The 17,886-nt window shown below is 37.7% G+C and overlaps 1 protein-coding gene across 1 annotated transcript in view; it reads left to right on the plus strand.

Moving 5' to 3' along the window:
* Positions 1 to 17,886, plus strand: part of MYO3B (myosin IIIB) — a 700,839-nt gene that overhangs the window by 431,864 nt on the left and 251,089 nt on the right. The window contains exons 26-28 of the mRNA XM_056793985.1: positions 13,120 to 13,231; positions 14,647 to 14,809; positions 16,568 to 16,648. Coding sequence (XP_056649963.1) covers positions 13,120 to 13,231; positions 14,647 to 14,809; positions 16,568 to 16,648 — 356 coding nt within the window. The remainder of the gene's footprint in view (positions 1 to 13,119; positions 13,232 to 14,646; positions 14,810 to 16,567; positions 16,649 to 17,886) is intronic.

A 17,886-nucleotide genomic window follows, 5' to 3' on the forward strand; every position in this document is an offset into this window, starting at 1 on the left:
GATCATTCAGATAAGCGAACTCCTAGCCAGTCAAAGAAAAGAAAAGGGAAACATTTGGGTGGAATTGTCCCCACTTCCATTGGCCAAATTGAATATTAGATTATTTGTTACAAGCATGGCAGCAAAAGAGGGTATGAGTGGTGAGTATATAAAAAACCTATTTAGTTTCTCTGTCCAGCACAGAAAAACAGGCACCATCTACTCCTCTGAAAGTAGTCAGCTAAGCACTGATTAGTTTTAGGTCTTGAGAAAGGTAGAGATTAGCAGCCTAAACTGACATTAGTTTATTTTAAATAGTGATCTTTTCTCTTCCAGAGCTAAAGAGGGAATGATCTACCATAGTGGTAGTATAACTAAGTTAGTAATTGGGTCTTTTTAAAAGCAGGTTTTTCAAAGGACTATAGAATTTTTTATTAAAACAAAATCATATGTGATAGGAGGAAAACTCTCTTTTATTAATTCTGCTTCTGTTATTAGAATTGCTGGTATATGACTCTCAAAGACTTTCCATTAAAGAATTAGGCACTTTTTAAAGCTATCAGCTATCATTCACATGAGCAAGTAACATTATATTCTATTATTATCTATTTTATCATGCCATTATTTATTAATTAATAGCAATAATGACCATTTACATAGCAATTTAAGGTTCATAAAGTACTTTATAAATGTTATCTCATTTTTATAATAGTAAGCACTGTAATTATACCCATTTTACAGATGAGGAAATTGAGGCAGTCAGTTAATTAACTTACATAGCTATTAAGTGTCTGAGGCCAGATTTGAAGTTGAGCCTTCCTGACTCTAGTTCTAATGTTCCAACCACTGTTAAAGGGAAAGGCAGGGCAAAGCAATGTTTGGACATTTACAGTCTAGCTCTGGAACAAAAAGTTGACTAGAAATATTCAGACTATCAACTGTAATCTCAACTTTATACTATTAAATTCTCCTTGCCAAATCTTCCTGTTTTCATGATAGCATAAGGATGAAGACTAGGAACAGTTACCATGGACTAATTCTGTTTCCTCTAGCAAGAACTGGTTAATAGAACTTTGATTGTGCAGTAAAGGATAGGACAGGTGTTCCTAGCTTTTGTTTGTGACATGGACCCCTTAGGCAGTCTGGTGAAACACATGAACCCTTTCTCAGAATAATGATTTTACATACATTTGAAAATACAAAAAAAAATCATACCAAAAATTTCTCAAATTAGGCATATGGAAGGGAGGGAAGAAGGAGAAAGAAAGAGAGAGAAGGAGGGAGGGAGGGAGGGAGAAAGGAAGGAAGGAAAGAAAGAAGGAAGGAAAGAAGGAAAAAGAAAAAAAGTAAAAAAAATATGCTTCAGTTTGCACTGCCTATCTGCTCTCTATCTGGAGGTAGATAGTATATTTCATCACAAGCCCTTTGGAATTTTGGTTTGTCATTATATTGATTAGAGATACTATCTTTCAAAGTTTTTTATCTACATTATCCTTCTGGTTCTGCTCACTTCACTTTGTACCAATTTATTCAAATCTTTCCAGGTTTTTCTGAAACTCTTGCCTTCATCATTTCTTATAGCACACTATTATTTCCTCACCTTTAGATACTATGACTTGTTCAGCAATTTTGCACTTGGTGTATATCTCCTTAATTTCTTTAGCACCACAAAAAGAACTGCTATAAATATTTTTATACATATATGTCCTTTTCCTTTTCTTTTGATCTCTTTGGAGTATAGACCTATGAACAATATTATATTGAAGAGTAAGCAAAATTTAATTTTTGCATATACTCTCAAATTGTTTTTCAGAATAAGACAAATTATATTTAAAATAAAGTTACTCAAATATTTAAAAACTAATACCAGGTTAAGAACCTCTATAGAAGGATTTTAACTAAAAATGATATTTAAGAATATGATACATTCAACAAAAAAGAAAAAGAAATAATATGACACATTCTTAATCACATAACATATAGAGCATGGGACCTAGAGTCAGGAAGGCCCAAATTCAAATCTGGCCTCACACTTACTATTGTGTTACTATGACTTCCAATCAAAGATTTAGATTTCCCTGTGAAAGTTAACAGAAGAGGAGGAAATTTGGCCATCAGTATGTTGGAAAATATGGTTCTGGATTAAGAAATTAAAGAAAATGGAAATTTTTGGATTATTCAGAAGCCTCCCGCCTGTATATTATAAGGTATTGGAAGTTCCATCTGCATATGGAAAGCAGTGAACAATATGACACACAAAAATGAAACTGGGATCTCTTGACAGTAAAATTTCAATTGATCATTTTGGAACCACCTGTCTGTGGGAAGTTAAATCATTGAGACAATTCAGAGGTGATTTTGACCTCTGAATTAGAAGAAAAGATAAAGATGTCATGTGTCATCAGAAGAAGGGTCAGCAAGGCTAAAAATTAGGGAAATTCCTTAGCAGAGAAATTATTGACTGGCAGGCAGATAAAGAGGTTAGGCAGGAGATGAGTGAAAAGAAGATGCATTCCAAAGGCCATTCTCATTCACAGTCAGAGAGTATTAATATCCAAGATATCATTATCACCTCAGAAAACATCGAAAAAGCAGTGGAGAAGAAAATGAACCTTCAGAAAGTTTATTATGAGAACTACCCAAGCCAGGTTATTTCAAGAGCATCTGTAAGTGAAACTGGGAAGAGGGTAACAAATCAATATGAAATGAAATAGATTTGTCAGAATCTCTATTGATCTAGTCTCACCATTGCTAAAAGTTGGAATGACCACATTGGACTCAGTCATCTCACTATCCATATTTTATGTGAAGAAATGTAAATAGCATTCAAGAATAGAAAGCTGGGAAATGACTGCTCTTGAACAAATGAATGCAAAAGAAATCGTTGATACAGGTGACATCATTTTGAAGGCAGTTGGAAATTGGTTTTCAAGATATTTCAAAAAAAGAAGGTTCTAAATGGAAAAGATCACAGATGTCATATTTACCACAACAATGAACAAAAATGCATGGAAAATTATTGAGAAATATGCCTATTTTCTCCTTTCCAGAAGATATTCATGAGAATCAGCTAAATATATATTATTGATGAATATTAGAAGGGAACAGGCAGAATACTATAGACTATTTTATTCCATAGTCACACAAGGTATAAAAAAATCCTGAAGTATTTATCATTTGTCTATTTTTTAAAAACCATGTCTGATTCAGTAGATCTGATTGCTTCTTAAAGGTTCTCTTCCAAGATGTTGGCCACATACATGCTTAACATAATTAGGTGTTGTCCTTGAGAGATGCAACCACAGAGATAAATTTGATCAACGTTCCTTTGAATACTAATATCAAGCAAAACATGAAACAGAGAAAGATGCTTGCCAAAGGTGTTTGACAGTGCCATGGAGGATATTCTGTACAAAGTCCAAATGAAAAAAGGTTTTCCTATAAATGGCGGGGTTCTCCAGATGTTCCTGTTTGCTGATGATAAGTGCTTATTGCACTTAGCCCTGGAATATTACAGGGTTTCCTCAACTAAATCCATAACAACCCAAGAGAGGTCAACCACACAGGAAAAAAAATAACAACAAAAACAAATGGATGAAGAGTGCATATTGCCCAGGTTATCACATTTAATTAGCTAGATACACCATTGATTTAGTCCATTAGTACATGTACCTTTGGACAAGGCACTGAAGCTAAGTGAGCTGAACCCAGAATTGACTAGGAGGAATCCAGTTAGAGCTGGATTGAAGTTGAGAAATTGTAAAGTATTTTCAATAGTTCCAAGGTGCTTCCTGTCAACAAAGCCTGTCTTTTTTGTTTCTTTGATTTTGTTTTTGACATCAATATTCTGCTGGTAACATTTTATGGCTATGAATTATGGACCAGAAGGACACATCAGAGGAATTAAATTTACATGTGATAATGAATAATGATAAAGAAAAACTCTCATACTTCTTATCTATGAACTATTCAAAGATGGCCTTGACCACGTTGAGTAGTTCCTTTATGGAGGATTCATGAAAGGATATGGATGAGAATCATGCAGGATGAGAAGGCATAGATAAGTTATGATCTCTACCATTGGAAAGGTGACCTTCTTGATGACATTAGGATACATTGAAGAAATATAATTTGAGGGTGAAGTCAGTGAGTCATCTGGTCCTGATGACGTCTGGAAAGCAAGGTCTTTTAACATTCGTATCTTGATTCTTCAAATGGATTTTTGGATGATTCTTAAGTAATCACTTCTCTGCCATTCAATTTTGTAAAATGTAAAATGAAGATAATATTAAGGTCCTAAAGGAAGCCTTTCCCGATTTCTCTATAATCATTAACATTGTAAGCTCGTTGAAGGCAGGTACTGTTATTCATTTATTTTTGTATCTTCACTACCTGGCAATGATTATTGTCAATTTTATGAAAGGTACTACATCTGAAATTTTAAGAGTCTTAGATGTCAGTCATTATGTAGTCTCAATTATTATTTAAACTTGTGAAGTTTTTAAGAACTAAATCTTCCACCAGAAAATTAATACTAGTTCTTATGTTATCTTGTCAGAGTGAATATGGCTGGTGTTAAATATAGTTCCACCAAAATTGAAAACCATAGCAACAATTGCTGAGAAAAGGCATAAGAAAATGTAGTTTTAAATGCATTTTACCTAGAAGGGCAACAAATAGTGACAAGAGAGCCAAATTAAATTGTAAGAAAATTTGATACACTAAATAGCCCATTTTGAAAGGATGATAATAAAACATGTATCAGGCCATAGATTAAAACAATAACAACAACCCAAACCCTTTGAAAACCTATGGGGCTATACGAAGATCCCATATTAGAAGTGTAGGTAGTTCATATATTTCTGAGCACAAACTTTCCAAGTAGAAGGAGAATAAAACCTGCATCATGGCTAGGGAAATGTCTCATGTAGATAGGAATTTGAAAGTTATCTTTTAAAAGTTGCAAATCTAGACCAGACAACCAAAAAACATGAGAACATACTGCCCTGAATAAGATCTGAAAATTAAACATTTAAAGAGAATGGAAACAATGCCCAAAGATCATAGAACTATGTAAATTACATCTTCCCTTCCTCTTGCCCCATTAGAAGCAATTAGAATAGTATTTCCTAAGTTGTGTTTATGGTGTTCTGCTACATGCAAATAAAAGTCCCACTGGAAAATGTCAATGCTAGTAACATATTCCTCTCTAAAATATGGATATAAAATCATGTATAAAATACTTATTGCATGTGTTAATTTTCTGATCATAGAAAATAGACTTATCTCCTCTATTTTCCTCTAAAATTCTTTGAGTTTATGTTTATTTATCACAGGAGTTTTCCATGTATTTATTGAGTCTGTCAGTCTATTTCAAACCCAAATGTTTCAGGATCAAAAAAGTTTGGGAAATACTGAGAGGCAATTAAGAAAAATAGGAAAACAGCATATTGATTATTTCCCACAGAGAATAATCCAAGATATATTTTTCTACCATGTTATGGAAACCAAAAGGCAGTCTAATATAGAACATCTTGTAATAACCAAAATCTGTCTACTCCCAGAATATTTTTTCTCCATTCTAAATTAGTTCAGTGCCTAATTTAGTGTTTCTCCACCCCAATTTATGTCCTCATATAATAGGACTTAATGTTTATGTTCCTCAAACACTCTAACCTCTAAGTTATTCTGTCTGCTCAACTTTTCTAATCTATGTCTTCCTGCCATCTTAGCTATTCATACATAAAGATGGTGGTATCCTTGCTCCACTTCCATGATACAGAACTTGGAAATTCCTTTATCTGGTCACAATCTCTTATCATTCCATCTCTCTTTGCCAAAAATATTCTTCATCCTTCATCCTCACTATCACCTACATTTCTTAGTACTTGTAAGGCTCTAACCACACTCTAACCCCTTCACAGTCTCAATATTTTAGTGAATCCAGTTCAACTGTCCACTGTCTCCCATAAATCACATCCACCCTTTTCTCTCCATTCCAATAGCTACAACTCCAGTTCAGGACCTCATCACCTCTCCCCTTTGCATGCTTTGACATTATTGCAAAAGAGTCACAATTGACCACCTACCCCAAATTTCTCCCTGCTCCAATCCATCCTCCACTCACCACCTGCCAGTGATCTTCCTAAAGTACAGGTCTGAAACTATCACTCCCTTCTACTCCCTCTTACCTCGAGAACCCAGCATTTTCTGACATTCTAATTCTTCCAGTGTCTGCAATGCCTGGAATAAAACCCTAACTCCTTTGCCTTCAAGACTCGGAATCCCTGGTTTATTTTCCATCTAAAATCACGTCCCACAATCTATCTGAAATCTTTCCCAACTCCCTGGCAGCTTGTACCTTCTCTCCCCAAACTACCTTTTTTTCATTTTGTATGGAACTGGAGATTGAATAGGGCAAGCGCAAAATTGTCCTATCTTTTCCAGCAAAAAATCTTGGCTTAGCTCAGTGTTTGGGTGCTTCGAGGATGAAAAATCCTCTGACTGCTTTTGGCCATGTGTGATTCAGCACTGAATGGTATTTGAGTTTTGAGGTAATGAAAACAATCTCCTCATTGGTGACCTGGCAGGAAGAGCCAAAGCCTCAGTGAAAATCTACAGAGAGTGAATAATCTTCTCTTAGTTATACCTCTCTTCTATTTTTCATCCTGGCTGCAGCATGTGTGAGTAACCTTTAAACCTTTCCTTTGAGGTTCAAAAATTTAATCCTTTGGTCAAAGTTAGAAGAGAGAACTCAGTCCTCTCCTCCCTCTCCCCCACCCCAACAGGTTAATTGACTTGTGTAGAGTCAACATAGCTAGTAAGTGTTTGAAGCTGCATTTGAACTCAGGTTTTCCTTATTCCAGGCTCAGTTTTTTCTTCCACTGTACCACTTAGCTGCCCCAAGAAGACCTGGAACTCTGCCACTATTGGCCTTGGATCCTTAGATCACTGGATCTCTCTGGGCCTCAGTTTTCTCAGATATCAAATCAGGACAATAATATTTCTATTACTTACATCATGGAGTCATTTTGAGGGTGGGATAATACATGTAAAATGATTGGACTCTCCGGAGAAGTAATGGATCCCCTCTCAAAGACTAGAGAGCCATGTAAGATCAACAATTAATATCCAAATACTCCAATAATGTTTATTAATAATAACTTGAAGCAAAAGGAAAGTAATAGCCTCAGTAAAGAAAAGAAGCTTCCTGCGACCACACACAGGGCCACAAGAGTGCAGCGCATTGGCAGAAAAGAGAGAGCCTCAGGGCGGGGTTACACACACCTTTATCCATACAACATAAGCAGGCAACTTGGGGACAAAGAGGAAAGGGATGCTGGGTAATGTAGTTCAGGGGCACAAACTTTCTATTTACATAGCCACATATCTGCTATGTGAAGAGGAGATTTTTGTCTTGGTATGGATTGGAATAGATGGCCTCAGAGGTTGCTGATAGCTCTTAAATTTTGTGATCTGTGATCCTGGTTTATAAATTGAATGGCATAGAAATATCAACCATTAACTCTACCAACTCTGTGATTTCTTTGTTGTGGATATTTAATAGATTCCCTGATAAGCCTGATTCCACTTTTATTCATCAAAAGCACAACTCTTTGATTCCACCCCCAGTAAAAATGACCTCTCTCCCCCTATTTCTTAATTTGTTTAGCAGCTGCATCCCTTTGCCTTGATCACATTCTAAATTGTGTCATGGAGGGCAGCTGGGTAGTTCAGTGGATTGAGAGCCAGGCCTAGAGACAGGAGGTCCTAGGTTCAAATTTGGCCTCAGACACTTCCTAGCTGTGTGACCCTGGGCAAGTCAATTGACCCCCATTGCCTAGCCCTTACCACTCTTCTGCCTTGGAGCCAATACACAGTATTGACTCGAAGACAGAAAGGTAAGGGTTTTTATAAAAAAATAAAATAAATTGTATCATGCTTACTTTTCTTTAGCGCATTCTAAGGGAAAGAATGGTGGTCTGGGGAGCACAAGAACTTAGTTGGAATCTTTGTTCTGTGTGACCTGAACAACTTGCTTATACCTGCCAAGTCTCCATTTAATACTTGCACTAATTACTTTGAAGACTTATGTAAACAAATCATCTTGTGGCTCTCAAAGCACTCTATAGGACAGGGTGCTTCAACAAAAGAACACTGACTCTGGAGTTAGGCATTCCTGGGTTCATCTTTGCATTAGGGAACCTTAGTTTCTTCATTTGTAAAATGGAGTCAATGACCTCTGAGATCTCTTCAGCTCTAAATCTGTGGCCTTGTGTAAATTAGTGTGATTATACCTTTCCCCTTTCATTAGTTTGTAAGTCACTTGAAGACAAAGACTGATTTTTGTTCATTTTTGTATTCTCAACTAGTGATACATAAACATGTCAAATTGATTTTATTTGAACTTCAACCAACCACCCTTCTTACTGCTCTTTTCTTGGTACATTTTGTCTGGATATAGCCACTTCCCAGTATTCAGTCACCATCCCTGTGCCTTTCTTTTGAGGTAAAAAATGCAATTAAACAAAATCATCTAACTGAACAATTGAGATGGATAGTTCTGCCCTTTCCCATAGTTTAACATGCTTTTAAAAAATATTTTAGATCAAATTTTCAAATAAATTGGTGCCCATCATGCCATTTGCTATTTTTCTCATGAATACTCAGTTCTTTCTTTGCCATTAGGCATGCCTTGAATCTTCCTGGTGGCTCATTCACAACCTTTGTGCTGACTCGATGTCAAAGTGCCCTAACATGCTTCCCTCTCAGGGAAGATTGTTTCTTCAACCACATGTGATGCTTTCTCTTGCCTAAGTTTCCATGCCAATGTCCAGGAAAGGCCTTTACGACCTCTTTGAACTTGGAGCTCCAATTTCCCTTTCCTTTGTGTGACAGAAGAGAAGGAAAAATCTATATGGATTGTCTGAGATTATTTTAAAAGCTGTGACTACTTTTCTCCCAATTACAAGGGTAATTTTCCACTTTCCTTTTTCCCCTTCTATTCTTCAACTGTTTTACTATTTTAGCCAGGTTTTGGCATAGTTTGTTTGAAATCTAATAGGGTGCTTTTCTTCCCATTCCTTTTCCTGTCAATGCTCTATCTCAAAATGTTGTCCTTCAAAGATTTAGGTACTCATTTCTGAGGCTTATAATCGAACATTTTGAACAGTTATTTTAAATAGAATTCAAATGGGATTTTTGGAACGAGATACATTGGTTTCATTATAAGGGCAATGATTTGCAACTTTAGACAAGGCAGCACCTGGGGAAATAGATTATCCCAGACCCTTGCAGCTGTTCCTTCAAATTCCAAATTAATTTGGAGGATAAACCCTATGTAAAAGAGGAATGTAATATGGAAATGAGTCTTTACCCTTCCCTAACTTGTCCAGGTTGCCATGACTAATTTTTCCTCATAGATATTTTATTGATTTATTGATTGCCCACTCTAGCTCCTCTTCTCTAAGTACAGTTTCAGAAAGGAAATGACATGTGTTCATTCTTTTGGCTATCTCCTGACTCGGAGGCTGAAGTAAAACATTCAAACTGGGCTCTGAAACTAGATGGTATTCTAAGTACTTGGCTTGGGTCCCTGGAGCCCATAGGACATCATAGGCCACCTTTGTTGCATTATCTAATGAAGAACACTTCCGTGATTATTCATTTGCTTAGAAACTTTACTTCCTGAGCAACTTGAAGATCTCACTTCAAATATTGTAACATGATTCTTCTGCATCTCAAGGCCCCCAAACATGAACCCAATTATCATCTGTCAATAAGAAATGTCCGTTCAAGGGGTAAAGTCCATAATTAATTTTCCAATGCACATTAGCCTATGTTTGCATTCTCCTCACTTGGAAATTAGGAACTGTTAACCTCTATCACAGGCTAGTCCGGACCTCGTCCCTTGGAATCAGAAGGGGACTTCAGAGGCCATCTAGTCAAACCTAACTTTATAGATGAGGGTACTGGCTCTGCTCTAAAAACAAAAACACTCCTTTTCAGATCTGACACCAGGCACTTTGGTTTTTGCACGTGATATGTTCCCCCAAGCATACAAAGCAGGTGCTCAGGAAATATTGTAGCAGCAGCAACAATCATTGAGATTCTTTTGTATGCAAGGCTTGAAGGATTGATGTGTAAGCTCATGTAATGCCATGGTCTAGCAGCAAACAGCAGTAAACTGGGTCCCCCGATAGTCCATCAATAAGCATTTATTAAACACTTACTATATGCCAGGCACTGTGCTAAGGTCTGGGAATACAGGAACAAAGAATGGAAGAATCTCTATTCACAAGGAGTTTATATTCCAACAGAAGAAGAGACAGGTACTTATAAAAATATATGCATTGTAAATATTAAGTTAATATGTATAAATATATACAAAGTAGTTAAGTGCATTGTAATTTGCTCAGGAGGACACTAGGAGTTGTAGGAATTGGTAATAACTTCATTCAGAAGATGGTACTTGAGGCTGTGACTTAAAGGGAAGGAGGGAAGGAGGGAGTGAGACATCTAGATGGTGCTATGGCTATCAAGTCAGGAAGACTCATCTTCCTGAGTTCAAATCTGACCTCAGACACACACGTACTAGTTGTGTGACCCTGGACAAGTCATTTAACTCTGCCTCAGTTTTCTTATCTATTAAATAAGCTGGAGAAGGAAATGGCAAACCACTCCAGTGTCTTTGCTAAGAAACCCCAAATGGTTTCACAAAGAGTTGGATAAGACTGAAATGAATTTTTAAAATAACCACAATGACAAAAAAGGAGGGACTACATTCTGTGAATCTAGGATGGCCAGTGCAAAAGCACAAAGATGGAGATGGATGGCCAAATTCTGAGTTCTAGCCTCAATCTAACTATTGACTTTGCATGTCCCAGGCATTCTGCATTTGGGTTTTCTGCCACATACTCCATCTTCCTCCTCACACACTGTCATACACCCTTCTCTCTGGAGATACTTACCTTTCCCCATCCCCAAAGTGAGATCAGACCAGGCTGTGGCAAGGAGACCATGCTGAGATATAGCAATGGGGAGCCAGAGATGAGGCAGGGCAAGGGAATCTGTGCTGATGTCATTCCTGTTGAGGAGGGGCAGAGGCCGACAGCTGGCTTCCACTGCTCCTCCTCCACCCCCCTAAGCTCCAGAAGCCATCTGTCTCAGTAGGCCACTGGGCATTGGCCCAGATGCCCTGTGGCTTTGCCCAAGCCTACCCACTAGAGTCTCTGCACCAGAATGCGCCTTGCCATTTCCTCACAAAGGTGGAAGTGGGGATATCTTAGAGGCTGGAAGAGTTCCCAGGATCTCTGAATACAAATGTTTCCAAGGAGCCTAACAATAAACATAAACTTCAAAAAAATTTCCTAGGACTGAGCTAAAAGGTTAAAAGTCTTAAGAAGGAACCAATTATCTCTCAGGACAATGATATGAGAGTGGGAAGGATAAGGGACTAGTTTTTTACATTTTTTCCCTTTAAATTGAAGCAGTATAATGGCAGAAAAATCCTCTTGGCAAGGAAATTCAGCTCATTTTTAAGTTTCCAAGGGGTTAAACTTATTATATGTGGCAGCAAAGAAGAAAAGAGAAAAATGTCCTTGAATTTCTTCTTTTAAAGAAAAAACTGTGGCTAGGTTTCTTATGATAATATGTTCAAGAAGTTTTGTTTTATTTTTAAAGGCAAAAGGAAAAGTTTCTTGTATTAGCCTTTGAATTAAAAATAAAAACTGACCCACAAGTTCAGAAATTACTGAAAACAAGTCTGGAAAACAAGAAAACTGAAATGTTGGTATCATGAAAATAAATGTATTTATACAAAAGTAATTAATACTCCTTAAATAATAGGTACCATTTTGCAGATGTTGTTGGTTGTATTATGATACTGCATAATTCTGAATTCCCTGTAGATTGTTTCCAAAGATCATTGAAAATATGCACAAAGCCAAGCCCTATCTCCACAGACAGATGTAGGAGGGATTTTCTTATAGGATTTCCAACATTAATGAAATCACAGGTCCAGTTCCTCACCCAGTACCATTTCCTTCCTTTCCTCCCTCCATCCCTTTCTTCCTTCTTCCTTCCTTCCATGGAGACTTATTATATTAATTCTCAACTCAGAGCAAATATCTAATTGCCATAGCTCACTCACCTCAACACTCCAGAGAGCAACAATCCGACAATCTCAGCCTACCTAGTAGTGGGACCGTCCCTACTGTTTCCTCCTCCTCCTCCTCCTCCTTCTCCTCCTCCTCCTCCTCCTCCTCCTCCTCCTCCTCCTACTTCTTCCAAAACAAAACAAAAACCTAACCCTCATTTTCTGCCTCAGTATTAATTCTAAGACAGAAGTGTAGCAAGATCTAGACAATTTGGGTTAAGTGACATGCCCAGGATAACACAACTGGGAAGTATCTAAGGTCAGATCTGAAACCAGGTCCTCTTGACTCCAGGCCCCCATTTTCAGTGATTACTTTGAATATATAAGTTGCTTAGCATCCAGCTTGGAATTCTATGAGGCACAAATGATTTAGTTTTGCATTCTAAAGAAGCTGTCATCCAGTATTTTTAAATTGCATATTAAATATGAAATCTAAATCAATAAAATTGTAGCTACCAGAATAGCAAAATTAGATTATTTGAGGGAAAAGGATCCAGACCTGTGATTTCATGAGAATTGGGAACTCCTGAGGAGAAATCTCTGTACTAATTCAAACTAGCAACTGTTCTGCAATTTATAGTCATGGAGAGTTGCCTGGGGGCAGTAAGAAATTAAGTGACTTGCTCAGGAGCACCAGGAATTATTGTCTGATGACTAGAATTGTGTCTGATGCTGGACTTGATCCCAGTTCATTCTGACTCTGAAGCAAATGCTCTGATATGTTATAGAGCCCCTCAAACAACTAAAAGCTAAAGGAAACATAGCCGAATCTCAAGAACATGGGAAATATGAACCACCCATTTCACATTACCCACTGCAACATTATCATCTTTGAAGTAATATATGACACATTATTGTTGGCATTCAGAAGAGTTTTGCTAATAATAAACATACCATACAGTGTGATTGAGTCCATTACAATCCCATTTTTCAGAATTCAAAGATGCTAAAGTATAAACTTAGTTGTTTTCTCTGCCTTTTAGGTACTATTATTTGGCATTCAGAGCACATCAGTCACCACCTGCTAACAAAGAAAGTTGCATTTCTATCTTGGAAAAGTCCAAATTAAACCACTGGGAACTAGGAAAAACAAAGGTAATTTTTTCTTTATTTTTCAGAATATCAAGCACTATCACTATCACATATTTGCTTCCATTTTCTGAAGGTTCTGTTAAGCACACATGACTGTGAGCCTTTCCCCAAGTTAGTAAGCAACATTTTAATTTAGAGATGACCTTTAGTGGCTTTGTTCAGGTAGGGCAGGACCTCGAAGGTGAGAGATGAAGCTTACTTCCAATTACACATCAATAGCAAGAATCCTTCCTTCCTTCCTTCCTTCCTTCCTTCCTTCCTTCCTTCCTTCCTTCCTTCCTTCCTTCCTTCCTTCCTTCCTTGCCTTGAATATAATTTGTACTTAATATTTATTAACATTTTAATATTAAATTCTACTAAGTAAATGAATTAAATTAAGTTGAATATGGAGTTATGAAACAGTTGGATATTTTTAAAACGTCCTTTCTAGTTTTTTTTTTTTCATGCTTCCTCCAATGCCCTGCCTGCACTGGAAACACCATTAATATCGATTACATTGGTCAGACTATTTTAAAAATCTGAATTTGGAAGGCAGGAATATGTTGCACAGTGTCTACATTATGTATGTCTATTATACATGCATCAACTAAGCGCCGCAATGTATTTCACTCTGGGGTAATTATTCCATTTTGTGTTATTATCTCTTTCCTGTGGAATACCAGCTTTAAATTGCTAACTATTATCTGGCCCAGGAATCCTTCTTGAACACATGCATGGACACACTCTTGTTATTCAGGATTCTGAAAATCTCTTTTGTGAACTCTACAGATCCCTTCCGTCTCCCTCCTTTTTTCTGCTGGCCTTTAGGCTGCTTCTGTTGGTTAGCACTTCCAGCAGAGGGTGTACAGGGTCAGAGAGATGAGATAAAACCTCAAAGCTAGTAGTAGCTCAGGTAAAAGCTGTATCAGGAGAGGAAATCAAAGTTACTGCCTGAACAGAGGCTCAGGGGTTATCTTTTGATTTCTTTTGCCTATGTTATACTTGTTTCCTGTTATTACACATATCCAAGGATAAACTGGCCTTTACAAATGAAATGTATTAGAATATACTAAATAAGTCACTGTCATAAAGATAATAACAAAAGAAGGAAATAACTTACTATCGTGCAGTGTGGCAACACCTACATTTCATAGGTTAAACTAGCAACAGGTTGCTTCTGGTTGTTTCCCCATCGATGACTACTTGTTTGATATCAGATGGTACTTAGTACAGTGCAACAAAGTCTCCCTGGTGACGAAGCTATTCATATTTCTATTTAGAGTATTGTGTGGCAGTGTATCATTTTTTCCCTCTTCCTTTTGTGTTTAATTCAGTGCACTAAGGTGCAGTCAGTCCCTGGCACATAAATTAAAACATTTCACATAGCTCCTTAATAAATGCTTGTTGACTTGACTAATATTAAACTTATTGTTTTTCAGGTTTTTCTCAAGTATTACCATGTAGAGCAGTTAAATTTGCTGCTTCGAGAAGTAATAGGCAGGGTGGTGGTCATGCAGGCTTACGCCAAAGGATGGCTTGGAGCGAGGAGATATAGGAAAGTTAAAGAGAAAAGAGAAAAATGTGCCCTTATCATTCAGACAGGTAAATGTCTTCATTACCTCTCTCATATACTATGCTGTCGTTTTAAGTTGTGAAGTTGTCTGCTAATCATCTAAAGTTTCACCCAACAGTTGGTTGTGCAACCAGATGAGCCACTCTGGGTGTGTGTGTGTTTATTTTTTTCCTTCTCTAAAAGAGACACATGCCAGATCCATCACCAAATTATCTACTGTAGAATCCGGGCAATGTCTGGGCTTCATCGCTTTACCCTTACAGACAGGGTATGCTGTGGAAGAAATGTATTTAGTCATGCAGATCTCTATGTCCATTCCAATGTTTCTCCTTTTAAATGTGGAATGAAAGAAGGGGGGGGGGGGCAAAGGGGAAGAGAGGAAAGAGGGAGAGAGAAAAGACTGAGATTATATTTAAGTGTTCACTGTGGACTGAATGCTGGGAATACTAAAAGAAGCAAAAAGAAAGATCATTCCCTACCCTCAAGTTAGATCAACCATAAAAGAAAACTTAAATGGGGAAGGGGTGGGTGAGAATATCCTGCTATAAAGGAGATGAGGATCTCTAAGGTAGATAGGGTGGTGGTCAGAGGAGCCAGGGGCTAAAGAGAGCATCATGACTGGTGTGTGTATTTTCTTAAATGGTAATATCCTCAAGCATTTAGCACAGTGCCTGGCAAATGGTAGTTAAACATGCTTATTGAATCTTTCATTAATGTTACAGACAGCATTGGAATGAATGGATTTTGTTGTTGTTATAATAATAATTATTATTATAAGTAGTTGCTCTCACTCCGAAAGAAAAAATGGTGAGCATTGAACATATATTTCTATTGTTATTCTGACCGGAGCACCTTACTCCACCCAGGATTCCAGTTACCTAAAACTATTAATTGTAGTAGTTATAAAGAGAAGTGCTTAAACTGGGAGAGAGCTTTTCCCCCAAACCCTTCTTTTTAGGGAGTTTTAATTCTACCCCCTAATGGCTGAAAAATGCAAATTATCCCTCTCAAATTCTTCCTTCTATCTTCTCTTTCCTTTCTCCTTCCTCATTTTCCTCAACTTCCTTCCCCTCTCTCCTTTTTCCTTTCCTATATTTCTCTTTCCCTTAGCTTTCCTTTTTGTCCTTTTTTCAAATCCAAAAGAACAAAAGAGTATTGCTCCAGTACCCCAAAGACAAACCTTCACCAACTCCAAACCCTAAAAGACCCTTTCTTGAGAGATTGTATAAGAGATCTTGGTACTCCTAATCTCATCCCCCAAGTGATTAGATAAATGCTTAAAACTCTCTTAGTCACTGCAGTCATTTACTTCCTCAACCCATTTTCATAGAAGGGGAAACTTCAGGAAGGAATCCCATCCTAGAAATGACTTAGAGTCATACCCAAGACTCTACAATTGCTCATGACCCAATGTTTATTCAATATGGATAAAAATACAGTGTGGAGTGCTCAATTTTGCAGCACATATCTTGAAAACATAAAGTTCCAGAGAAGGTTATCATGGCTCTTGCCTGAAAAAATGACATCTAACATTGGAAAACATTCCATATTTTGTTTTTTATCACATGCTAAGATTCTAGGGACTAGGGAGTCAATAGAACTGATGACAGTGTAAAAGGGAAGAACGTCAATAAAAAACAAAAGGGGGAAGGGGAGAGGAAAAGTACAAGAGGAAAGGAAAGTGACATAGGGTAAAAGATTTAAAAAAAAGAATGAAACCAGCCAATCTCAACAGTAGAGCTTTCTTAAATTAATGTCATTCCCAGCACATGGTTTTGTATTTTTAGCCTGGAGAGGATATGATGCTCGCAGGAAGTTTAAGAAAATAAGCAACAGAAGAAGTGAGGCTGCTGCTCATATTCAAGCAGGTAATTAAAACATCATTTGCACAATTCTAATCCCTATCTTAAAATTTGAGGAAGAACTCAGTATTGATGCTTTGGTCAGAGGCTCACTGGATTTAAAGTTGTAAAGGGTTCCTTGAGATCATCTACTGCATCCTCCTCATGTCATAGATGAGGAAACTTTCCTCTGGCAACTCCTTCCCTCTATCACAAAGAAAAAATGTGGAGATTTTTCTTAAGACAAAGCCCTGAATGCCCAGCTCTCAAGGCTGAAACTCTCTGGCTCCTTTCTCTACTGCGTACTAACTCCTCTGAGCTCTCAGAGGGTTAAGTATGACATGCCTTTGGTGGCACAGCTTGGCTGGAGCTGCCTGGGAAGAGCCAGTCCTGGCTGCTGGGCTCATCTATCCCCTTCCCTGGCTCCCTTGTCATTTTGATCTTCTACAAAACATCAGTGCCTACTGCTGCTGTTAAGGTTGCTCCTGCCAGATTGGTCTCTTTCCCTGGACTAAGTCTCTAAGCACTTCACTCTTTCTAAATCTGAATATGCCTAATTGAGGGTCTTGAAGAAATAGGCCCCAGAGTGCTACTGAAGTCTCCTGGAGAGCAGGAAATTGGAGACTGAACAGAACATAAGTGACTGGTCCAGTGAACTCAGCAGCAGCAACAGTAAGGAATATTATTTCAGCTACTACCAGACTTGGTAAAGCAGCATATCTCATGGTAGAATCCAGGCAGGGTAAAGTTGTAGATTTCAGGGAAGCTCCATCTCTTGGCCCGGCCCAGGAGGTCTCCTACCATAGTACCATTGCTTCATTGAAACCTCTCTAGATTCTATTTGGAGTCTTGACATCTTCATTCACAACCAAAATATTTGGAGGCTGGGGCATAATTTAAATGCAAATTTGTATCTTTTAAACAGACCATCCTTCCCAGATTCCTTCTTCTCCACTCTACCCCCCACCCCCAAAGAACTGTGGGCCTTCCAACTTCAAAGGGTTAGGAGGAGGAATGTAATTCTACTTGCAGAATAAGAAAGAGAGGTTGGAGTTTATACAACCCCAATCTCCCAACACACATACACAGGCTGTCGCCTTGTTCGAAAGAGATACTGTACTGATTTCTGGTTGGCCAGGAGCCCAACATGTGTTTTACAATATAAACTTAAAGCTCAGATGTTGCAAATCTGCTACAAAGCTCGCTTGTCAGTATATAGAAATTGTAAGCTAAATTCGACTAAATTCTGAAAACTTGATTGTATG

The sequence above is a fragment of the Monodelphis domestica genome, chromosome 4 (genome assembly GCF_027887165.1).
Source record: "Monodelphis domestica isolate mMonDom1 chromosome 4, mMonDom1.pri, whole genome shotgun sequence".
Lineage (NCBI taxonomy): Eukaryota > Metazoa > Chordata > Mammalia > Didelphimorphia > Didelphidae > Monodelphis > Monodelphis domestica.